The sequence below is a fragment of the Anas acuta genome, chromosome 5 (genome assembly GCF_963932015.1).
Source record: "Anas acuta chromosome 5, bAnaAcu1.1, whole genome shotgun sequence".
NCBI lineage: Eukaryota > Metazoa > Chordata > Aves > Anseriformes > Anatidae > Anas > Anas acuta.
In genome coordinates, this window is record NC_088983.1 from 60,170,516 (window position 1) to 60,195,614 (window position 25,099).

The following is a 25,099-nucleotide window of genomic DNA, read 5'->3' on the forward strand; positions in this document are numbered from 1 at the left end:
TAATTCTGTTACTGTTCTCTCTGTGAAACAGGAATATTTATTCTTCTTAACCTATAGATCTTATTTTATAATAGAAGTCATGCACAAAGTTATACTACTTGTAAACAATTCTAACTGGGATATCGGGAGCTCAATAAAAGAAATAGTGTAAAATCTTGTTTCTTTTTGGCTGAAGATAGCTGCTTAAAGAGTGGTAGAACAGCAAAATTCCAATTTTAATTGCTGTTATTATACATTTAACTTAAGTGCCAACATTATTCTCTAGTTTGCAGCTATGTCTGTGTTCACTTTTAAAGATACTTAATTTATATTTTAATTGTTGCTTTTCTCATTTACCCATATAAGCTTTTACTTTATCAAAAGGATCTTTAGGGTATTACGGCTCTATATTTTCAATTTTTAATATAATAAGTTATACTTAATGCTATCTAGTTAATATTTTCAGCCATTTGAACCTCTTGATTCTTCCTGTCACCTTCAGATGAATTCCTCTGTCAAAGAATTGTATTCAGTGCCTCTTTTTTTCTTAAACCCTGCACTAAGCCATGCGTCTCACCCAAACAGCTACGTGCTTTCAGTAGGTTCTGTATTCCATCTGCCTGCCAGCCTCCTGCATCAGCTGGTAACCCAGCTATTTTTAGGACTGTGAAGCTTTTGAGCTGCCTAACATATTAGCAGGAGTGGAGTTCAGACTTGCTAGCTTGAGCATCCCTAAAAATAACACTAATTCAGGAATCTAGTCGTACAGTTAGGAGGTGCCAGTTGTTCCTGAAGTGTCCTTACTCTTGGCAATTCTCCATCCTGCACTTACTCAGAATGCATGAGGGAAGAAATGTACCAAAAAATCCAGAGGGAGATCAGAAAGACAGCTACTGCTGCAGCTATAAATACACCTCACGCAGATGCCCAGGCCTGATTTATAGTTTGCAGGTGCTCTGTGGCATTTCAGAAAGTACTGGTTGGTGCCAAGTAATTGATAAATGTAGATGTGCAAGTTTCTGCACAGACTGGGTTGTATGCTGAGAGACTGGTAATCTGGGGGTGTTTTCTGAAGAGAAACGCTGATATTTCTGCAGCACCCCCCCAACGGTGGTAACTCTGCACTGCCTTTCCACGTGCATACTCATGCCTGACTCATAGCACATACCTCGCATCCTTTAGGGCATACCTACACCATGTCACGTCTCATGGTGTGGAGATACCAAAGCTAAACATGACCGAATGGGTTCTGGAAGCAGTACAGCCATTTCTACATGGGAGAGTAATTAGTCCTGAGGAAAGGCAGGGATCGCTAGCTCTGCACTGGGTGATGCTAGTGCATCACTTTCAGGAGCAACCATTCTACGACGTGCAAACACACCAGCATGGTCGGAGCCAGCCCTGGCTTCTCAGAGCCATTTTCTATTGTCTGTTATGTCTTGGCACATAACTGAGTTGTCAGCAGCTAAATTATTTCCACAAAGTTGCACTTCCTCTTCTGAAAAGCATAAATGATTTATGTCAGAACTTTATTATACTGTACTCAAAAGAGGGATTAAGATACTTTGTAGTGGACAAATCGGAAAGCACCTCTAAGCCGCGTAGTTCATATTAAAACATCGTCACATCTTTCTTTCATGCCAGTATACAGGGAGCTGAGTTTATAAATAAGTACTGCTTGCTGCAAGCGCAATATCAAAGGATGTAAGTAGGGCAAAGTTTATAGAGAGGTTAACAAGTTCTTTTAAATTTTCTAACGTAATAGAGGGGGGGAAAGGGCAAGCTTCTGGGTGCATAAATTAGATCTTCAGGCCTTCGAGCTTCTGTTGCTACCCTGAAAAAGGTTTCTGTGCCACCCTTCTCCTTTATTATTAGGCATAATTATTGACACACTTTATTAACATCACATTAATTCACACCTGTACAAATAAATAGGCTCAGCTAAAGGAGTGACTTGTATGCCTGCCAAGATCTCAGTCTAAGTACATGTAGCTGGGAATCACTTTCCTTATCTGTTATGTTCAAGGCAGAATTCATTCATGCAGTTTTTATCATGAGTATAAGTGGGTGCAGATCCTCTATAATAAACTGTAAACAGAACTTTTTACCATTAATCTTATGTTGTGTTTTGTGGCTAGCTCATTTGTGAAGAAAAAAAAAATGGTTCTTTCCACTCTGTTACTTTTTGTTGCACCGTATGCTTGGCCTTTTGTTTTCCAAAGGGCTCCAGTCATTAGTAAGAAGGACAAACATGTAATTAACACTAGGGCTGCCATTACCAGAGGTACTCTGAGTTTATGCTTTTAAAATGGTTACAATTTCTAGGCACTACGGTAGTATACATTTTAAAACCTTAGCTTATATGATGAACTGAGAAGAGGAACTACATTCTGCACGTGCTAATACTTCTTTTCACAAGTACACGCATGTGTTGCTTCTCTTGGTTTTTGGTTTGGTTTGGTTTTATTTGTCTTTCTTACAGTTAGTACGTAGTAAAAGGCAATTAGAAACTGCCCCCTGTGAATCAGAAGTCCTACACAGAGTTTCATCAGCACAATAACTTCCTTTTACTTCTGAGGGCACTTTACATGTGTCTAATACAAATCTGTGAGCAATGTCACTCCGAACTACTGACAGGCTGACTTAAACCTGTGTCAAACTCCCCATGAACACAGGCCCCCCAGAATTAAATATTATTTTTCCAATACTCTAAGGCCTGACTGTTTTCTGTTGTTTTTGTTTGTTTGTTTTTCTTCTTTCAGGTATGAAGCTAAATTTCGACAAAAGCTTCTTGAATACACAGATTCCAACAACATTGCTTCCCTTTTCCTTACAGCTGCTAATCGATGGCTAGAAGTTCGCATGGCAAGTATTATTATTTTTATTTTTTTTTTGTATACACTGTGAATTGATTTAACTTCATTCCAAGCAATCTGATGAATTTACCCATAGTTATCCAGCCTCATCTGTGTTCTGAGGCTATACCTTTGCCATAGATGGATGGATGGATGGATAGATAGATAGATAGATAGATAGATATCTGTACTGATCATATGCCCAAACCATCCAGAAAACTGAATGGAGTATGAATTTTTCCTGTAGCCTGCAACTGTTCCTCCAAGACAGGAATAATTATTAAAGGTCATGTTTCTTCCTTTGTGCATGGAGGAGTGATCAGAGAGTTGCTCTGGCTGTGTTGCCAGCCAGAATGCATTTGTGAGACTGTTGGCCACTGCAGGCCTTTGCGTTGTCAGTCCCCCAGGAACATTTCAACATCGCAGAAGCTCCCTTAATAAGCAGAAGGATGCAGACAGGTTTTTGCCTGTTTTGGGTCATCTGAAGGATGCTAAACATACTCAGTTGCTCATTTCCTCAGAATGCTTAGAAAAGTGGACTGGCATAAAATAATATTTATTAAATATAATTATTTGAAATTCAGTCGAAGAGTTTTATCTTGTAGATGATGACGTTTGTACCAGGCTTTGATAGCTACAGGTGCAGTACTGCTGCTAATGGTAATGTGGGCTCTTTTTATGTGCGCTCAGAGTAAGTCACAGTTTGTGTTACTCCACCTCATTTTGGACTCCGTGTTAGCTGATGTCTTTTGCTACTTGAATTCTGCTAGTGAGTATAATCAGATTTTACTAGTCTTACATGTTCAGTCACAGATGATCTGAAGTCTCAAATTCTGTCTCTAATACCTGTGTCACGAAACAGTACAAACATAGAAGAATAACAACTTCCCTCCAACAAAGTTCATTTTCTAGTCTGTTACATAAGTTTACTCAAAGTCTTGTCTTTGAGAAGTCAAATCACTAAAGATTTTAATTAAAGTGACAAAAGTCCATCCTTAGTAGACACAATCCAACTAATAGTTACGTGCTGTGCAAGAGCAGCTTGTCTGAATAAATGTGATGGGAGCCACCCAGAAGCAACTGCAGGGTCAGAGGAGTTATGTAGTGTCTTCTGCCTCTATTTTCAAACTGTGCAATGGGTTTGGGTTTTGGTATGCAAAGTTATGAGAACATTTTGATCATTTGTAGACTTACAGTGATGGAGCTTGTTCATATTCCTTCAGGAGTACATTGGAGCATGTGTGGTACTCATAGCAGCTGTCACTTCTATTACCAGTTGCCTGTATAAAAAACTCTCTTCAGGACTTGTAGGCTTGGGACTAACCTATGCTCTTATGGTAAGAATCTCAGGACCCTTCTTGTCTCTTCCAAACATTTTTTTGTAATTCTTCAGGGTGCAAAGATGAACAAGAAGATCGAAGGTGTCTGTATATCTATCCATGGGTACTGTAACATCACTGAAACCAAGTGTTAACTTCAATTTCCATTCAGTGGTTGACATATTTGAGAGTACTCTTTTTCATTTGCTAGATAAAGTATTCACAGAAGCAGTAGTTCAACTATGTCATCCAAATATTGCCAAGTTGTATCATATTTTTATAATGTCTTCCATTGTGAATAACAATATTGTTTCCGTGCATCAGTCGTAATTATGACCAAATACATCATTCCAGATTGTCAAACCTTTTTAGTTACCAAATGATGTCTTTCTGCTTGTCTTTACTGTTTTCTTTCCTCTTTGCTGTTGGTAGATCTCCATAGTATCAATCTCTCTGTGCTTTGCAGTCAGGAAATGTAACCTGAAGCCATTGCTGTCACCCTGTTGATGTGTACCACGCAGTTCTTTCATGACTTCAGCTTACTAAGGCTGAACAAGTGTTTGGGAATGTAAGGTGCATGCTGGTCGAATGATGCAAACTGCTAAAAATCTGGAATTTAGGAGTTTGTTTGCTTTACATCAGGTGTCTAACTATCTGAATTGGATGGTTCGTAACCTGGCTGATATGGAGATCCAGCTGGGTGCAGTGAAAAGAATCCATGGCCTTCTCAAAACAGAAGCTGAAAATTATGAAGGGCTCCTTTGTAAGTGCAGTTTTGTGCAGCATGCAGAGAGAGCTTGCTGAAATACTAATGATTTTGCAGTCTATTACCATGAATAACTCAGTAAATTACTTAATGAGATGATGAATTCATCATGAGAGGGTGGTTGTATTTGTTCCCCTGTGCTCCTGGTACAGCTTCCTCGCAGATTCCCCAGAACTGGCCGGACAGAGGCGAGATCCAAATCCAGAACCTGAGTGTCCGATATGACAGCAACTTAAAGCCAGTGCTGAAGCATGTCAATGCCCACATTTCTCCAGGACAAAAGGTAAATAACTGAATTGATTTTGAAAAGCTTTATAGACTAGCTTATCATAGAAACCACAGACTTGGGGAAAAAAAATAATTAAAAAAAAAAAACAAACTATGTTTTAATGACTGAATTACAGATTTTTTTTCTCTAAAAGAATGCAGTGCAGTGGAGAGGGATCTGTGGGTTTTTTAGTTTGTTGTGCTTAGGAGTCTGTTACAATGTGAAGTTAGAACTACACACCACTTCCTAGTATCCCAGCACACTACTGTCAGCACGCAGTGATGAAAGAAGTGACAATGACCCCTTATGTTAGATCTACTTTCCATCATTCCCATGTGGCTCCCCTGCAGTTATTCCCATCTTTGCTCTTCTGCCTGGTTGTGTCTCTGTTCTATCAGTTGTTTTTCTCCTCCCTAATCCTGTTTGCCTGTGTCCTTCCTGCTCAACAAGGCCAACTCCAGATCCTAAGCTTTGCTGACCGCACTGGCCAGCCCTCCTGCTCCTCCGTGTCACTCTCTACTTGTTTCTGTACATAGGACTGGCCTTGATTTATCCCTAAATGCTCAGACCTTTAAAGACAAAGACTGTAATTCGGGATGCTGTTACGGCCAGTACAGTTTGACTGAACTGTCAGGAGTGCGGGATGATCGCGTAGATTTGAAAAGTATCTCCATCCTAAATGTCGAATACAGGCACTGTCCATTTCCACTCACCTGATGTTCATCTTCTTTCTGTGTCACAGATTGGGATCTGCGGCCGAACAGGCAGTGGAAAATCCTCCTTCTCTCTTGCATTTTTCAGAATGGTTGACACTTTTGAGGGTAAGATTACACTTTTTTGTGTTGGTCAAGCTTAGCTCCTGAAGGTGCATTGATATTCCTTTCCTGAATAGCAGCAGCTTTGAAGTGCACTTCTTGAATCGGAGAGATGCTCTCTGGCCTTGTTTAAGTACGGTGTCATCTAACAGCTGTGCTATTGACTCGCTGGATCAATAAAAATTCTCACTCTACATAACAGAAGCAAGAGTTCAGGAGTGACAGGAGACAGCCTTTTGTGCTGCTAAATCACAGCAGTAGGAGCAAAGTATAAAAGGAGAAAAGCGTTCAAGGATAAGCAAGGATCTGCACACAAGGCATAGAGAGGATTCAGTGGGTCTGGAAGACTCCTCCACTGGGGATTACAAAGCCAGACAGTTGTACTCGAAGATAAACTTTCGAAGTGCTCAATAGTAATTTGGCTTTCTGAAATGACCGTTTCCCTTGGTAACAAGTCCTTAATCAAAGTAACCTCTTACCTTGTTGTTTGCTACATTTTTATGAATGGTCAAGCAGATAAGTGGTGTGTCTAACCATTCCTTAACGTAGTACAGGTCTACCTCACATTCGTCACAGCTGAGTCTTAGTCTTTGGAGAATTGTGCATGCTGCTTAACCAAAACTTGTTTCATTAGTGAATAAAGGGATTTGCAATTCAAGGCCTGTTCCTGCTGTAATGTATTGCAAGCTGAAAGTGAGCCATGTCCAGCTCACTGGAGTCCAACAGACTCTCCCTTTTCTTTTGAATAGGAAGAATTATCATTGATGGTATAGATATCGCCAAGCTCCCCTTACAGACGTTGAGATCCAGGCTGTCAATCATTCTCCAAGATCCTATTTTATTCAGCGGAACAATCCGGTAAGCACTGAGCCCTAGCAATAGAAAAATACTATCTGCGCCATCCCACGTCATGACTTTTACAAAACTGCTGATGCAAACTGTTTGGTTTTGGTTGCCTCAGTTGGAGTAGGCAGGACCGCTGCTTTCTGTCTGTGCTTTCCACCTGCCACTAGTGGGGTGCTCCTTCCCAGTGCCTGCACCTGGGCAGCACGCTGTCGGCAGAAGGAACCAGGGAGCAGAACCACTGCGTCAGGACTGGGTCGTCGGTTTAGCCCACCAACAAACACCCCATCAAGCACCCGTAACCTCTCTGCACTTACTGAAACCTTTTTTCTCCTATGTGTTTTTGCTTCTGTCTGCCTTAAAAAACGAGATGGAGAAAATGCAGACTCAAAATAATAATGAATAAAATAAATAAAAATTAAAAAAGTAGAAAAAGAGGAAGCAGCAGAACTACATGAGAAGTACTGCAGGACTTCTAGGGTGTTTTATCTTGGAGCCTCTATCCTCTGTTGCTTTTCTAGTCTTTGAGATATTCTTTCATCTATGAGATCAAACGCCTCGTTTATGCTTTACTTTTTGTTTCCACCTCTTCCTTCTTCTTTGAGAAGATGATGCAGTAAAAACCATGGAAAAAAGCTCCATGGTTTCCAATAAATGTCACTCCCTATCTCAGTGTCACTTACCTTAGAAAGGAACAGTACATGTGTAGTCCTCAGTACAGTCTCATCACCCGCAGCTATAGTTTTTATAAGAAAAGTCATTAGAGTTCACTGAAAATGATAGAGGTTTCTGCAGTTTGCTGACTTGAAACTAATACAGATCCCAAGATTATCTCCTGAACTTCCCTGAATAAAGCATGATTCATTTATGTCAGATGACAAGGTGACTGTGTGCCTTTGTTTTAATAATTTACCTATTCAAAAATTTATTTCAGGGCCATCATTGGTTACTCAGAGCACATACAGTAGCAGTAAGCATTAAAAACTGTGTCCCATACCACTGAATCTTTTATTTCTGATTATCATTCTGTATATTAATATGATATGAGATTCATTGCTATCAATTTGGGGCCCCAGCAAGCACAAATAACATTCATCTGTTCATAAATCCAAGATCTGTTCAGTCGTAGTGAAGACTTGAATTTCATAAATCATTGTGAAGCTTGACTCTTCTGTTTAGCACTTCCTTGTCACTAAGGGGCAAAGGGACACAGTGGATTTAAAAGGAGAGATGGCAGAATGAGAGATGTTAAACGCTGCCCAAGTCTGCTAAATTCAGTGGATTTATACCAGGAAGAGATGGCAGGTCATTAGTGTATGATTCCTGTTATTAGTGGGTTTGTTTCTGGGCACACCAAAAGAAGAAATACATTGCAGAGGTTGATACTAATTAATTGTCTTGAATTGCATCTAACTGTAGGTTTAACTTGGACCCGGAGAAGAAGTGCACTGACAGCATGCTGTGGGAAGCACTGGAAATAGCACAGCTCAAGCATGTGGTGAAAGCGCTACCTGGGGGCCTAGGTAATGAGACTTCCTTCTTGCGAAGACCGCATCTGCTGTTCACAACAGAACAGCGTTTCACACTGCCTATCTATTAAAAGGCAGTTGCTGAAGGGAAACCCTCTGAGGTTTATGGGAGGTGACAAAAAGTGCTTGCCTGCAGGCAAAGGCGCTAGATCCATCGAATTCCCTTACCAACTGCACCCGCAGGGCATAATCCTGTTTCTGTTTCAAATTAATGGTAAAATGGTTTTACTTCAGTATGTCTTTGCTATGATTTATTGTGGCTCGTGAGTCTGGTGAACTCAGATAAGACGTCAGCAAGTCAGGTGTTATCTAGAATATGTTCTTCTGCATTTTACAATATTCTATTGCATAGAGAGGAATTCAAAGGGGGAATGAAAGTTTAAAGGTATGAATTATTTGGTTATGCAAAAGCAAGCAAAAACTTGCCAATAAAGATGCACACACACAAAACCGAAAACCACAGACCCTTAAAATGCTAAGTTAGAAAGCCTGAGAGTAAAGAAATGATGGCTGCCCCTTGGACGGTGATGCAGTGCCCTAGACTGCACGCACCTCAGAGACACTCGCTCTTAAACATCCTTAGGTACTTTGATGTCTAGTAGGTATAAAGAACATAGCGAGAGAATTACTGGTTATTTTGAGCAGCAGATATAAGGAGACAAAACTGGGCCATCAGCAGCTTCAGAGGGTTACTTTGAAAATCTTTATGCTGAAGGCGAGAGACATGCTCCGCTCTGATCCATCCCTCTCATCCACACCTCACAAATGATGCTTTTGCTGTATCCTTTCCAGACGCTATCGTCACAGAAGGGGGTGAAAATTTTAGCCAGGGCCAAAGGCAGCTCTTCTGCTTAGCAAGGGCCTTTGTGCGGAAGACCAGCATCTTCATCATGGATGAAGCCACAGCATCCATTGACATGGCAACGGTGAGTTTGGAATGTTTCCAATTTCTTTTTTTCTTTGAGGGGGAGACAAATGTTAATAGGAAAAGAAAAATGGAGAAGATGATTGTCTGTGCTGTAACACGCTTATACAATATTTATTGTAGACTTGTTTGTAAGTCCAAGTAGTTGTGCATCATTGCAAACTAGTCTAAAGTGCTCTTAAATTCCCAGAAAAAAAAAAAAATTAAAAGTTATTACGGCATTGTTTGCTTTAGGAAAATGAAGTGCGTTATTTTCATTGGCAGTTTGATTTCCTAAAGCAAACAAAGCTTTGGAAGGTCAGCTGCAATGGTCACTGAAGGGTAAATTGGCAAGCTGACAAGTTTGCCCAGCATGGTGGACAGGACAAGTCAGGAAGTTGGAAGTCTTGAAAGCAGGGTCAAAGACATAAACAAAGACATACTGGTTTATTGCATTAATTGCCTGAAATTGCTAGACAGAGGTTAAACCACACAATAATAGCACACTGCCTGGATTTTAGCCAAACAGAACAGTACGTTCTTAGGATTTTTCACTTGGTTATGTTGTTATGAGAAATGTTTCGGTGTTCTTCGTGATGACAGTAGCCTATGAGTGAATAATGTAATTGGAGGGCAGTTATTAAAACAGTTATGATTTTTAATTCTGTAAAATGTTAGTGTGGTAAATGTCAGCACAGTTGGGAATTACACTGTACACAGCCCAGTTAAAACGCATTTTGAATTTTGATGTAGTAAGGATATGGTTCATCCCTTGGGATATGTGTCTAAAGAACAGATGATAGCAAACGAAGGTGTCTGTGCTAGTGGCTTGTAAGCAGTCTGGTACACAACATGTTTCCTAAACAGGAATGGATGAGTACTGCTTGAGTGAGAACTACACGTTAAAACTATCATAAAATGTCCTTCGCTGTTAAATATGCCAGGATCAGCACACTCCCATGCTTATCCCTGCCACCCCATGGGATTAGCAGTCCCCAGTGTGCAGGGACATGCCTGGGCTTCCAGCAGAGTGAAGAATGTACTGCAGAGGTGTCAGCAAGCATGCAGCCTGGCAGCTCCCTGAATTTGTCTTTAATTTACTACACTGTAAAACTGAGATCAGGATAGTGGGGCTTTGGGAGCCAGAGTGCAGCTCATGAGCACGCAACACAATGGCACAGAAGCCCAGAGGCAACGCAGGTGGCAGGAGCAAGCAGGGCTAACTGGGGACCACTGACTTAAGTTCTGACATGGGGTTGGTTTTTCATTTCTGCAACAAAGGATGTAATAATCGGTGGTTATTTAAGCCTTCTTCAGAGTATCTGTGTGCCTACTGGGTAACTTCTGTTCTATGAAAAGCAACAAATGGTTTCCTTTTTGTAGGAGAACATCCTCCAGAAGGTAGTCATGACTGCGTTTGCTGACCGTACTGTGGTTACAATAGCAGTAAGTACAGTCTCTGTGAATATGGCCATTAATCTTTTTTTTTTCATTGCAGTGTTTAAGCTTTCTTTTCCATTCTAAACTACTTTCTTATTTAAAGATACATAACAACAGTTTCCTAAATGTGTTGCTGGGTGCTAATTCTGATTACCTGCAAAGGCATACGAGTTTGTGCTCTATTTTCATTTACCCATTTTAGGCTAATTTCTAATATAACGCAACTTTGACTATTGTGAAATGTAAGTTTTCTCAAGCTAAAATAATGATTTAACTAAGAAAGAGTAAAATTACGTGATTAGTTTGTCACAGGATAGAGCAATTTTGTTTCAGTATTTAAACAAATGAAGGAGAATTTTACTGACTTGTAAAAACCACTCCATCCCTGTTGACAGTGACTAAGTTTAGGTTTTCATGTTCTTGAAATGGTAACACAAAGATCTCAAGTATTTATAAATAAAACTGTTTATTGACCTGAATCAAAGCAGTTGGCTTGACAGATATGTCAGAAGTAATACATCTCTTTGTCCTCTATTTTGTAAAAATACACATCTCAGGGAGCTGAAACACAGTAATTTTGCTTCTTACTATTTAAAGATCAAGCATAATGCCAAAAATATATGGTCAAGAATAGTACAGCATCTTTTCCTTTACACTTAGCAGCAGTCTAACAGAAAACCTGATTTACCTCATGGTATCCATTCATTGTGTCTTTGCAAGAAAAGCAAAGGAATAATAAGCACAAAATTTCCTTGTTTCTCTGCATGAAAATACTGAGTTGCACTGCATTTTGCATTTGCGTATCTTTTTGTTTAGGGATGGGCTGAGGAAGTTTTGTTTATTAGCCTTTCATTCTCTTAGTTTTAAACCACACAATTCAAGCAAACAGCATTTTGGAGTAAAATTGAAATGCAGAAGGTGGGTTTGTATTTGAAATGTTCTTTGGTAGAAACATAATGTGTTGTTTGTGCTTAGGAAGAAAAGTAGTATTGGGTCTATGTCACCATCTATGTTACTTTACCAGGATGGCAGCACTGATTGTGCTCAGACAAGGGCAGTGAGTATAACAGGAATGTGACATTTCGGTCCCCTCCCCCTGCCTGTGGTCTGGATAAATGTCACATAGAGACTGCAGCAGCCATGTGACTTGTAGATGCCATCAGTGATTATTTTATAGAACACCTGGCTAGAAAGCCACAGAAGGAAATGGAAGACTTGTTTTGATCCTGAGAGTGCCCAAAATCAGATTGAGAACCTTATGGGTGAAGAGTTATTGTGTAACAGGCACCATAGCATTCTGAGATTAAGTATCCCTGCAGGAGTAATACAGACCAAGAAATGCAGTGCAGTTACACTCACCTTTAAAAAGTGGAATTCTGTAAAATGAGGAGGCTTGCTATAATTTACTTTTTTTTAAAAAAAAAAAAAAGAAAAAAAGGAAGCAAATGATATGATGGGGATCATGAAAATTACTGAAGGATTTTCTTCAAAACTCCTAGAGCCAATGCATGCTTTTAATTAGGAAAGGCTTGAGTAAGGGTAGAAAGAAGCAGATATGGCTAAACAAATAAAGAAGGCTATGAGAACCAAGGAGACATTCTTGTAAAACCTGAACTCCTAGCCAAATGAAGAAAACAGAAATGATCAAAAGCATATTACATAACAGATAACAGTACATAGCAATTGCAATAAGGCAGGCCAACAAAAAAAAAAAGCATGTGAAAGCAAGAAGGCATTAAAAATGATAGCGAATCCCTTAAGCACGTCAGGAGCAAGAAACCCATTGGTTTGTAGGGCCATTTGATGTTGAGTACATGAAAGGAACACATGGGAAAGAGAAAGATATTGCAGAAAAACTAAACGAATTATTTGTAGTATTCACTGTGGAAGAAACTGGGGAGGTTTCTTCCCAATCAAGTAAGTTAATCAAATGTTAGGGCTTACTTGAAAAAGGGTAAAGAAAAAAAAAAAAAGGGAAAATATCATACGCTGTATAAATTCATAGTTTGCACATACCTTGAATACTGTTTGTAGTTCCAGCCCCTTCATCCTCAGATCGACACATTGCAACTGAATAACGTTGAGAATTGCAGCAGCAGGGATGATCAGAGGTGTGGAGCTGCTCCTGAAGGGGAGCAGCTGAGTAGACCAGGCCTCTTCTGTCTGGAAAAAGGACAATATAAGGAAATGTAAGAGAGAGGTCTGCAAAACAGTGAGGCAGGAGGGGGCATGACTTTTTTCCAGGCTCTTTTCAGTGGTGCCCAGTGCCAGAACCAGAGGCAATGGGCACCAACTGCAAAGGGCAGGAGAGGTTGTCTGGACGTAGGAAGCTCCTCTTTACTATGGGGGTGGCAGGGCAGGGATGTGGATGGAAAATCTTTCCAGGGGATGTGGATGGAAAATCTTTATGAAAATTCAAGGGGAAACATGGGCAAGGTCTTAGGAGAGACATCCCTTCAGCTTTACAAATGGACAAATCACTCCAGGCTCAGGAAAACCCTTGATCTAGAAGCACTCTGGGACTGGGAGAGTACTTGAGAGCAGTAACCCATACGCTTGCCCTGTTCCCACTCCTCCTGGCTGCCTTATATGTGTATTTGAATATCTACATGGATCTTGATCTTTGTATTTGGCTGCAATATTTGCATAGTAAATCAGGATGTAAGGCAGGATAAAGTCATCTTAATCAAACTTGATGGGAAGATTAATTTCTGGAAGGCTGTCTTATCCTGAAATGTGCATGTGGTAGGTACACTGAACTGGCATTTTATTTGTTTTCAGCACCGCGTGCACACGATCCTGAATGCAGATTTGGTTATTGTCATGAAGAGAGGGGTTATTTTGGAATACGACAAGCCTGAGGTTCTGCTAGAACGAGAAGACAGTGTATTTGCTTCTTTTGTACAAGCAGATAAGTAATAAAAATAAGCATTTTAAAGTAAAATTGTATTACCTATTTTCTAAAAGTGTAAAATACCTGTAAATAAATACTATTTCATAATAAAACAGAGGTTTTCCTTTTTTAATAAAATGAGCTATTTCTCCATCTAAAGTATTAATGAATTATCCATGTACTCTCCTCTTTTGTATAGTACTATTTTTTTTTATTTTGCTGCCAAAGAATCCTGAAATATGGTTAACAGAACCTCATGGATGAAATACGAGAGGATACACGTCAAACAAAAACCTAGCCAGCACGGACTTTCTGTGTAACTCATAAATCTCTCTTGTCATTTTATTACCATGTTATTTTTTACGCATCGTAGCCCTGCTGTGGATAATGCTTATTACTGACTAATGCAGAAAGAAATTATATACCAAAGGTATTTCTGGAAAGCCTGTATCTCTTTTAATCATATGACTATGTAAAGCTTTAATATCTAAATATAAAGTCTATAAAACTTTTTATTGCAGTTTATTGATACTGCTTGTGTCTCTTGGTCTCTTCTTTAATACCTCTAAGAAATTAATCGCACCCTAACTCCCTTAGTCTTTCTTAGGCTGCCTTGCCTCTCCCCCAGCTGAATCACGTATTGATTCCCAAGGGCCAGACTCCCTCCCACATAGTGAGGAAGGGAAGAGGCCGGAGGCTGTGATAAGGTATCAGTATTTAATGCACACTATTTCCAAAGCGTTGCAGACAACAACAATTCATCTAGAAATTATCCTTCCAAGGCTGGTAAACAAAAGGTATTAAACCTTGTCCTGTAGCTCAGAGCCACGGGGCCTCGACTCATTCTCTCCTAATTTGACATAATTCACCCACTGTCACACTGTTTCTAGATTCACTGTGATCCTCACCCACATATACTCAAGAGAACTTTTAAGCACTGAAATTATCCTAATTTAGCTGGACAACTACTTATTCCCGTCCAATCACTTAACTGTGGCAATCATTCTAGGAGTAATTAATGACTAAGCAGTGAGAACGTCAGTGACCCAGTGGAAGATTAAGATCAATTTTTCACTGGTATTCTTTTTATAGCATTTTCTTTCACATCCCTTTTTGCCTTCCCCTATTTGAAGAACTCAAAGCATTTGGGGAAAGTACTTTGTGGTGTTTTTTTTTTTTTCTCCTCTCTTTAGCCAGCTAAATTAATTTGAAATCTATTTTTAAGAGTTTAGTTCGTAGAGGCAGACATCTCCATGTTCTCATGGGGTACCAGATATTTTTAATGCGTTACTTCTCTTCTAGCACTGCAGCAGAAAGCAGAGGAGAGAAGAACTGCTGCTGTTTAAGCAGTGTTACCACTTCTCCGGGGGGGAAACAGTTTAGTGATGGGACTGAGTAGGTCAGGTTGGGCTCGGTGACCTTGAAGGCCTTTTCCAACCCAGATGATTCTGTGATGCTGTCACTTGCACAACACCTAAGGGCATTAAACTTGGGCCAGAGAGCGTTTGACCACCAGGAGAGTGTAGCTCGTGCTACACTCCTGCTTAAAGTGCAGACGGAAAATCTGTTCATGCAGATAAAATGCATAAACGCTTGTCATGGCCAGCTAAAGAAAGAAAAGGGGTAGCTGGAGACATCTGGGAATTGTTTTGCTGAGTAGCTTTAAAGAAAAAATAGCTGCCCCAGTATCAGTGTATGTTCACCCTGAGACACCAGGCATCTTGTGAAAGCTAGGAAAGGAGAAATTGGACACAGGTGACTGTATCCTTCCAGGGCAGCAGAAGGGCACAGTGAGCGCCGAATAGGTTCCTACTGCAGCCACTGCGTGTGCTGCCTCCTAGCTGCCCAGCACCAGCCTAATGCAAGTACTCATCCCATAAAGACTTAGGAAATCACCACTCCACAGGACTTACCTGGAAAGGGTTGCAAGGGAGCAAAAGACACAGCGCATCATGATTTTTGGAAGACCATATTAGATCTTGAAGTTATAAAACATGATTGCAAAGCGCAAGTGACTGTAATTGGAGGTAGGTTTCCATTGTAAATGGGGCTTACATTTCATAAGGCATCACTGCAGGACAGCAGGGTATGAGAGTTGGTTGGTAGCCAAAGATTATACATCTTTTTCACGGCATCACACCACCAGATAAATGTGTGAACGCAGAGGCCTCTTAGCTGCCACTTGGACAGAAGACATTTATGTTTCCTCGGTGTATTTTTATCTGTTTATATGGGGCCAAATCCCAGAGAGTTTGTGCTCCCTAACTCCAAAGGCTTGGCGTCTCAACAGGGAGCAGAAGCCATATCTAAAAAGATTATTCAGTGGCGGGAGCTGTAAAGTCAGAGAAGGTGGAAGGCTCGCTGCTGTTCCTGAGTCATTAAACCTGCTACTTCGGGTTGGCTGGTCCAGAAGTCCCTGTTGAATCAGGCTCACGAACATACACAGCATGGCAATACCACGTTACTAAGCAAAGTGTTGCACTAGATGAGAAGAAGACAGCCCAAGAGCAGCCACGTGAGGATGGGGAGCTGTCACATCCAGACCCATTTCTCCTCTAGCACAGGGCTTGGCTCAGTCCCCAGGATGTAGGCAGGATAGGCTGCCCCTGGCAATGCAACCAGGGCTTGTTGCACCCTGCTGCCTTCTATAAAGGCTTCCACTACACAAACATCTTTTTGTCTTTATCCCCTTGTCTCACCACAGCCACTTCATCCTGGTGCACTCATTTCTACGGGAGTGCTGTTTTCTTGGAAGGCCAAGAAGCACAGTGTGCCTGCTACGTTAGCCCTCTTCCAGCTCTGCTCATGCCTTCCCCTGCGATTCTGACTGGCCAGCTCTGATCTCTGCTCTGTTTCCCTGCTCATACAGCGAGGGCATTTGAGAGGCTTAGCTCAGGTTAGGCTAGCACTACATAACCCTTGAAACAAAGGTCTACTCACACAGGTGCCAAACAAATTTTAAATTCATAGCTATAGTAATATCTTCTTGGTAGTCTTTAAATTAGGGAAAAGCAGAAGAAAAAAAGTTTTGAAATGTAAAAACTATTTCATGGGTGGACAAAATGTACCCTGCATGATTCCACACTACAGCCTTCAAGTGTGGGTTTGTTCCTGTGAGCCCAATTTGCTCAGCAGCTCTTAACACAAATATGTTGGCTCACACCAAAGATCTGTCACTTTTCTCCTTTAAGTATCTGTCACTTGATCCACAAAGACAGGGCTTCTTTTTGTTCTGCTTTAGAAATCCTCCAGCAGAAGCCACTTGCTTTCCTGTTCTATCTAAGCTAACAACTGCTGGATAGGAAATGGCAAAGGAAAAGAAGGTAAATGGAAGATGACAGCCCCAATAAAGAACAGAAGGGGAAACAAGGAAACACCCTTCTAGCACTATAGAGTTCAGGATTCCTAAAACCATCAGGGTGAACATGTTCATGCAGCACTCCTTGCTGCAGTAGGCTGCACAGGTCATTCCTAGCACCAGCCTAGGAGGCAATTCACCTTCCTGACACATGTGCTTTAAAACACACTGCCACCTTAATGCATTTTTTTCATTCTACACTCACGTAGTTGCCGCCCTCTGGAGGAAGAGGTACAGAATAAGACAACATCGAGAGAAAAGTAAGAAAAAAATTGCAGCAAAGGCATGTCTATTTCCATCTCTGTAATAGAATGACGTGCTACCAGCAAGTACTACTACCTGATGGTGCAGAGCCTCTTTATGATCACTTTGGAAATGCTGGAGCTGCCCTCAGGTGGAGAACTGCACTTTTCAGAAGTAACGTTTCAGATTTCTTTCTAAAAATTAAAGTACAAAAGATCATCTTTAAAGTTAAATTGTATATACAAACCATGTACTTGGAGCATTTAAATTTTAGCCTTTTGTTTTGTTTGGTGCAGGTGGCATATTCACAGCAAGAACACACACAGGGTCTAGCAGAGAAGACAATACAGAGAAGTACCTTTGGGCAAGTTCAGCAGCCTGGCAGCCAGGTTCCAGGACACCTTGTTGTCATTTCAGTATTATTTATCAAAGCAGCAAGAAAGGTGACCCAGAACAAGAGAAAAAGTGGAGTATTGGGAAATCAATCCTGTCAGAAAGAACGTTGTGTCCAAGGACACGCAACTAGTCATAGCAAATAGTAGTAGTGGAAATAGCCTCAAATAACAGTGATCAATTAATTACAAGCCCTACAACGCCTGCTTAGAGACCTCAGAATGATTATGTAGAAAACACTAATTCTGATATCCCTTAGGTAGGCTACAGTTCGCAGCTGGTGGTGGTGAAAGTTGATTCCAACCTCCTCACCTGGCTAAAAACGTTATCCAGAATATGCTAGGATGCTTTAGCAAACCTACAGCTTTGGTGCCTAGGCTGAAATAGAAAGAAAATACTTAAATTAGAGTAAGTAAACATGATGGAGAATATTGATATTTAAACAGCACGACAACAACATCGGAGTGTTTTTAGATAAACGATCTTGACCCGAAGACGTATCACGTCAGTCCATCAGCTCTTTGGTTCGGAAAAATCTGTCCTTAGTAGGGCTGAACAGCAGATTTCATGAGTGGGAACGAGCCCTTTACCCCCAGGTCTCTTTAACCATTACACCCCCAGCCTCGGCCCCTTCAGGCAAGTTTCTTCCCACTCCCTGCCCGAATCTCTCATTAGCCAGAAGCTCACCGCACAACGCATGGGCAAACCGCAGGAACCCCAGACCTTTTTTTTTTTTCCCTTTCTGAAGAAGATTTCACCTCACAGAGCCTCCCCCAAACCCCTTCCCCCCTCAGCTCCCGCTCCCGACCCGCCATCGCGGCGCGCTGAGGCAAACACTGACAGAAACGGCTTTGGGGGGGGGCACCGCCCGCGCCGCCCTTCCCTGAGGTAAACCTGAGGTAAACCTGAGGTAAAAACTGGCGGGGGGCGCCCCCGAGGCCGCCACCGGTCGAGCCCGGCCCCACACGCCGAGGTCCCCTCGGCGTGTGGGGCCGGGCTCGGCCGGTGGCGGCCTCGGGGGCGCCGCCTGGCGGCCCCGCTGCCCTCCCCGCTGCGGCGGCGCCGTGCGAGCCCGTTCGTCCCCCGCCCCCGGCGGCTGCGGGAGCGGGGCCGGGGCCGGGGAGGCGCCGAGCGGCGGCTGGGCGCTGCGGGAGCCATGCTGTCGAGGAAGGGGATCATCCCCGAGGAGTACGTGCTGACCCGGCTGGCCGAGGATGTGCCGGAGCACGCCCGCTACCGAGCCCGGGAGCGGCGGGCGCGCTTCGTGGGGAAGAACGGAGCCTGCAACGTGGCCCACAAGAACATCCGCGAGCAGGGCAGGTTCCTGCAGGACGTCTTCACCACGCTGGTAGACCTCAAGTGGCCGCACACGCTGCTCATCTTCACCATGTCGTTCCTCTGCAGCTGGCTGCTCTTCGGCATGGTCTGGTGGCTCATCGCCTTCGCCCACGGGGACCTGGACCACAGCACCCGGCTGCAGCGGGACCCGGCCAGGGAGGGGGCGTCGGACGGCTTCGTGCCCTGCGTGACCAGCATCCACTCCTTCACCTCCGCCTTCCTCTTCTCCATCGAGGTGCAGGTGACCATCGGCTTCGGGGGCCGCATGGTGACGGAGGAGTGCCCGGCCGCCATCCTGGTGCTGATCGTGCAGAACATCGTGGGGCTGGTGATCAACGCCATCATGCTGGGCTGCATCTTCATGAAGACCTCGCAGGCGCACCGCCGCGCCGAGACCCTCATCTTCAGCAAGCACGCGGTCATCGCCCTGCGGGAGGGCAAGCTCTGCTTCATGCTGCGGGTGGGCGACCTCCGCAAGAGCATGATCATCAGCGCCACCATCCGCATGCAGGTGGTGAAGAAGACGGCCAGCCTGGAGGGGGAGGTGGTGCCCCTCAACCAGATCGACATCCAGATGGAGAACCCCGTGGGGGGCAACAGCATCTTCCTCGTCTCCCCACTCATCATCTACCACGTGATAGACAAGAACAGCCCCCTCTACGACATCTCCCCGGTGAACCTGCACCACCATGAGGATCTGGAGATCATCGTCATCTTGGAAGGGGTGGTGGAGACCACCGGCATCACCACGCAAGCCAGAACCTCCTACCTGGCGGACGAAATCCTCTGGGGCCAAAGGTTCGTGCCCATAGTGGCGGAGGAAGATGGGCGATACTCCGTGGACTATTCTAAATTTGGCAACACGGTGAAAGTGCCCACCCCTTCGTGCACGGCCAGGCAGCTGGAGGAGGACAGGAGCATTATGGACACCATGCCGTTATCCCCGAAAGGCACCATAAGGAAGAGGTCCGTCAAGCTAAAGCCCAAGTTCACCATCACCGACGAGCCTTCCTGATGCCTCTTGTGACTGGGAAACTCTGTTAGGGCTTTGTGTCTGAAAGATCTCATAAACTCAAAACACTGAGGTGGCCTCTGTTGCTTTTTTTAAAATTCAGGTTGGTAGAACAAGGTATGTTCTGGTGTTATTTATTGCGGGATAAATCTAAAGCTAATTATATTTTTTTAAAGGTGCAAGAGATTTCAAGCAGCACTGTATGAGTAGGAAAATCATGATCTGCAGCTTTAAATTTCAGTTCAGACTGTCATATTCAGTTGCACGATCATTTTGTATTGATTTATCTGTGGGTAATTACACATTTTCTCAAAAAATAAATGTATATTTATTCTTGGAGATTGCAGTACTTAGGGTCTTGCAGTGTATGTCCTACAGTCGGTAGATTTCAACTGTATTTTTCTAACTTGAACAATCAATATAGCAAAATAAAATAATTAATAAAGTCAGCTGAATTTAAATGACAACAAAAAGGTCAGGCAGTGCTATGTATGACATAAGACCAGATCTAGGAATGATCGTGCTATTACACTCTATGTCTTAAAGAAATTAAGTGCCGGATTTGCTTCATCCATATTGTATTGTATGGAGCCACTCCTACCACATGCAATATGAAATGTATTTGAATATTTCATTTTGTTTATTTTAAAACCCTTTACACTTCCCGAATAAAACATTCAAGAATACCTTTCTGGACTGTATATTTCTGATAGGAAGCAATGAGTTGCCTTTAAAAAGAGCAGCAGAACTGAGATTAATTATAAATAGGAAAAAATCTGTATTGTAATTGCCTAAAGGGAGAGGAGGAATGTCCCCTCCTTCCACACACCGAGCCACACAGCAGTAGGATACCCAGTAAAAAAATTAATCTCTGCTTTAGGTCAGAGTGAGTTCTGTTAGATAATCAGGGAATATAAATAGATATTTTAGCTGAAAGGGCAGAGCTGTATGCTGGAATATAGCTGCATTCAGTAGCAAAACTGCTGTGTCCTTTCCCTTTTGTGAAAGAAGCAGAGGTTTGCTGCTTAGGGACAGGAGGGATGTGCAAGACAACGTGGTCACTTCAGAGATGCTGTGTCACAAAAAACTACTGCAGAGGAAATGTTTTCCTCATTTAACATCCTGACCTCTACACAGCTGGTGCCTGCCGTGGTTTTTAGTTGAATTCAAGAGCAGGTGATTACTGGCAAAGGTAAAAGAGCCATGTTCAGCCCATCAGTTCCACTAGGGCAATAAGAGTGATTGCCCTTAACAAACTACAGCAAAAAAAATTAGGTTGGATATTAGGAAGAACTTCTTTACCAAAAGGGTTGTGAGGCATTGGAACGGGCTGCCCTGGGAAGTGGTGGAGTCACCATCCCTGCAGGACTTTAAAAGATGTTTCAATGTAGAGCTCAGTGATATGGTTTAGTGGAGGGCTGGTTAGTGGTAGGTCAGAGGTTGGACTCAGTTATCTTGGAGGCCTCTTCCAACCTAGATGATTCTGTGATTCTGTGAAATCCTCTATCTGGGGATGTTTGTAACAGCAGCAATTGTATTTCTGTGTTATTAGGGGACAGCAGCAGCCTTACCTACATTATGCTATTAACAGGGCAAGCTGCCACTCAGGTAAAAAAAGATGCTGTCCAAATAAAACCTAAATAAGCTTTACAGAACTGATCTAACACCTGGTTACACAAGTTGTGCAGAGATGGTCACCAAATCACCACTGAACTGCATTTATTTAAGTAGTTCCTAGTATCAAATTCTTGTGTGTTAAGCAGTTCATAACACACTCCTGGTTTGTAGGAGCAATAATATGGATGCTTATTTAATGCCTCATCAGTGTAAAAATACAACAAACATTCAAAAAAGTCACAAAAATCCTTTCTGACTATAGAATATTTACAGGCATCTATAATCAAATGAATATTGGGGTAAAATTACAGATTGTTTTGAAATGATAAAATAGCAGTTATATTGTCAATATTTACCTATTTCAGTTTTATGAAGGCCTGTGTCAGCATTATCAGGCTGCCAGTTAAGTGAAGAAATGTCTGTTTGGTTTCCAAATGCCCAAGGTGCTATTCTGTGTACAGCTCTTAAAATGTGCTCTGTGTTTCACAGCAGAAGGGCACTGAAACTGGCATTAGCAAGTAGTTAGCACGGAAAATGGGGAAAGGCATATTTTACATTTGTAATAGTAAAAAATCCTTTTAAAAAAAAAAAATAAGGAATTATGCAATGCCTTTGATTACTAAATTTCTTTTCTGAGTCCAATTGACACATTATTTTCCAGCTTTCCCTTTTTCTGCCTCTGTTCCATCACCCACCCAAGGAGCACTTAAAGTAGAGCTAATTGCTTCTCCTAGACACCTTTGTTCTTCTGAAAGTTCGTTGTTCTTTATCAGCTGTCACAATACTACTGTTCTGTTCTTACAGTCATCATAGATAAAATTTTAGAGTTAGCTTTCCAAGGACTTGAAATCATTGGCTTCTCCTTAATCTCATTAGTGCCTTCTATCAGTGTGTAAGATATGTTCGATGTTGTCACCTAAAACCTCTTCAGATCTGGTAGTGTTTTAAAGCTCTCTTCAAGATTTGACCTATATGTGAAGCAATTTCAGCAGCACTGCCACGCGACTATTTTCAGGAACTGATGCAAGCCTCCTTTTCCCTGAGGGAGATCTGTGCTACAGAGAGGTAGACAATTTTTGCTCACTGTGAGATGGGAAGGGGAAAGATGGAAGGAAACAGCCTGTATTCGTTGGGCTGGTTTCAGGACTACCTTTTAAGTCACTTCTTTGACAAGAATCTGCCTAATTTTCTGAAGTCTTGCAATAAAAAGGCACCGCAATATTATGAAGAAGGCAGGGTTTGTTCTGTTAACATCATGGTAGCTAATTATCTCAGTCAGTTTGTTGGTGACTTTGAATCTCAGGATTCTTGTCATTTTAAATTGACAAAAAATTCCATTCCTTCATCATTTCAATATTCAAAAGTATTTCAGGGGCAGAACAAAGAAGAAAAGGGAATGGTACTTCTTTGTACCCTTCGTTTTGCCATTTACAAAGCATTTGGGAATCTGAAAATTTTCTTAAAGTTGCATTTATGCTGACCACCCACAAGCTCTGTGGGAAGTGTTCTGAAGAACTTGCTAGCTTTTGACGTGGAAAAACCCTCATTCTTAGCTGTGAGTGAATGCTTCATTTTCTGTAGGTGAAGTTCAAAGTGAGTGCTTGTGAATTCACTCTCCTAGACTCACTGGTCCCTTATTTAGGGTTTGGTGAAGCCAACTGTGTCCATAAAAATTGCTTTTTATGTGCTCTGCAGTCTGGAGACTGTTATCAGTTTATACTCACAGTTCACACTGTTTGGTGCATTCGGATTGGAGGCTGATAAGGTGTTTGGATGGACAAAAGGATCACAGAGCTCATTAATGAGAAATAGAGGCTGAAGAACACTGATGTTATTTGCCATAGTTTTAACATATATGCAGTGACTTCTGGTGAGAACATAGCCACTGAGCTTATCAGTTTCATGTAGCATTTCCTAATGAAATGAAGCAACATACGTGTAGGAAATTAGAGGATAACAAGGGCTGATTTGCGCTCTTTATCCCCCAAGGCGTATGATAAATACAGTATTACAGCAGTGCATTTCAGCAGGAAAGCCTCGCTGCAAAACAGATGAAAACCAGAAGCGAACTCAGCGGGCTGCAAACTGAGGCAAAGGAGGGTCAGGGACACAAAGTAAATACACCTGAAATCCACCAGTGACGTGGTGGGAAGACGGCAGAGACCTAAAAGGTAGATGTGGGAGGCTCATATAAAAGTGTTTAACAAGACCAGGGCTTCCATACCAGGCATCAGGGTCAATGTCAAAATTCAGGCTGCCCTGTAAGGCAAGAGTGCAGGCCGGGCACGATGGGCATTGCTCAAGCTGGTGGGTAAATATTGCTGTGTGTCAGGCAAGGGACCAGCCACGCCACAGCCCTTCTGGTGACCGATCTGGTGCCCGATCCTTGTGGTTAGTTACTTATTAACAGTTAATAATATCAAACTAATGAGTAATTAATTGTCCTCTGAAAGTTCAGTTTGTTTCTTCATGTTTTCCTTCCTCTTCCACTCTTCATGTCAGGCACCCCTACTTGATAATGCTTGCAGGCCAGCTGGCACCAATTGCTTTTGAGGAGAAGGTTCAGAAATCTTGAAATCAAAAAGATGGAAGAAGATTCAGAAATGCTGCATTTTAGGCTTCCTGGCTACTGATGGCACACACCTTTCCCTCTTCCCGCCCTCAGAGTAACACTGGTGTCGCCACTGAAAGGGGAAGAAGGATCGATGCTCTTTGCAGTTGATGCTGCTGTGCTGCCCTGCGTTCATCCAGGGCCAGCTGCCACATTCCAAGCCAGCATCTCAAACTCAACAGCCCTGACCCAAAGCTCCTGGCAGGTAATAGAAAAACAGTGGGTTTTTGGGTCAAAGGCTGTAATCTGCTGATCTGCTAAAAGCACGCGCCGCAGCAGCAAGGTGGATTTAGTCAGTACTGCAGACCTCACTCAGACAAAGTTGCTGTAGAGGTGAGGAGACCCTTGTGTAAGGAGGCCTTGGGTAAGCTGGAGCAGGGCGGTTGGTGGGACGTGTGCTTGGCGTGGCTGGTGGCTTTCTAGCTGCCTGTAACAAATGACTCAGTGTACTATTTTTGATTCAGCAACGGGAGAAAGATACGTGATACAAACCTCCACACACCCCCCCCCCCCAAGAAGAACTATTAAAAGAGCAGAAGACATTCTTGAGAGGCTGAAGATATCGCTGCATCCATCCTGCTCACAGCCCTGCTCGGTGCACGTGGAGGACAGGACACTGCATGTTTTTCTGACTGATGCTGCTATTTGGATGTATAATGTAACTTTAAACGATCAGCACAGGGGAATGACTCAATTTAAAAGTTTTCTTCCAAATACTAAAACTCCTGCAGCTTAACATCCCTGACTTACTGAGTTTAAATACTGATTGCAGCTCCATGAGAGGTTTTCTAATCAGCTCCTCTACTGTAGCAGACCTAAACCAGCAACCCCATATGAACTAGAGTGGAGCCAGAGGCCTCAAAACAGTAGCCCTACAGCAGGAGATCTCCATTTTCCTGTAGTTGGCAAAGAAAGG

At 42.5% G+C, this 25,099-nt stretch overlaps 2 protein-coding genes and 2 long non-coding RNA genes across 4 annotated transcripts in view; 2 read left to right on the forward strand and 2 right to left on the reverse strand.

Moving 5' to 3' along the window:
* ABCC8 (ATP binding cassette subfamily C member 8) overlaps positions 1–14,124 on the forward strand; it is a 73,776-nt gene extending 59,652 nt beyond the window's left edge. The window contains exons 30-39 of the mRNA XM_068685171.1: positions 2,742–2,844; positions 4,058–4,171; positions 4,796–4,916; positions 5,072–5,202; positions 5,930–6,008; positions 6,752–6,860; positions 8,265–8,368; positions 9,167–9,300; positions 10,662–10,724; positions 13,500–14,124. Coding sequence (XP_068541272.1) covers positions 2,742–2,844; positions 4,058–4,171; positions 4,796–4,916; positions 5,072–5,202; positions 5,930–6,008; positions 6,752–6,860; positions 8,265–8,368; positions 9,167–9,300; positions 10,662–10,724; positions 13,500–13,637 — 1,096 coding nt within the window. The 3' untranslated portion in view covers positions 13,638–14,124. The remainder of the gene's footprint in view (positions 1–2,741; positions 2,845–4,057; positions 4,172–4,795; positions 4,917–5,071; positions 5,203–5,929; positions 6,009–6,751; positions 6,861–8,264; positions 8,369–9,166; positions 9,301–10,661; positions 10,725–13,499) is intronic.
* Positions 1,490–18,454, reverse strand: LOC137857942 (uncharacterized). Its single transcript, XR_011097401.1, has 6 exons — positions 18,293–18,454; positions 17,918–17,983; positions 17,309–17,406; positions 12,735–12,881; positions 5,901–6,874; positions 1,490–5,262 (listed from the first exon to the last, which is right to left on the reverse strand). It is a non-coding gene; the product is annotated as an uncharacterized lncRNA (long non-coding RNA).
* A 183-nt stretch (positions 18,455–18,637) lies between these two features.
* KCNJ11 (potassium inwardly rectifying channel subfamily J member 11) lies at positions 18,638–20,641 on the forward strand. Its single transcript, XM_068685190.1, has one exon. The coding sequence runs from the start codon at positions 18,762–18,764 to the stop codon at positions 19,956–19,958; it is 1,197 nt and encodes a 398-aa protein (XP_068541291.1). The 5' UTR covers positions 18,638–18,761; the 3' UTR covers positions 19,959–20,641.
* Positions 20,642–23,111: 2,470 nt separating this feature from the next.
* Positions 23,112–25,099, reverse strand: LOC137857944 (uncharacterized). The gene is made up of 2 exons (XR_011097409.1): positions 24,934–25,099; positions 23,112–24,610 (listed from the first exon to the last, which is right to left on the reverse strand). It is a non-coding gene; the product is annotated as an uncharacterized lncRNA (long non-coding RNA).

Coding starts and splice junctions, on each gene's coding strand:
- KCNJ11 (XM_068685190.1), top strand. CDS start 18,762: ATGCTGTCGAGGAAGGGGATCATCCCCGAGGAGTACGTGCTGACCCGG.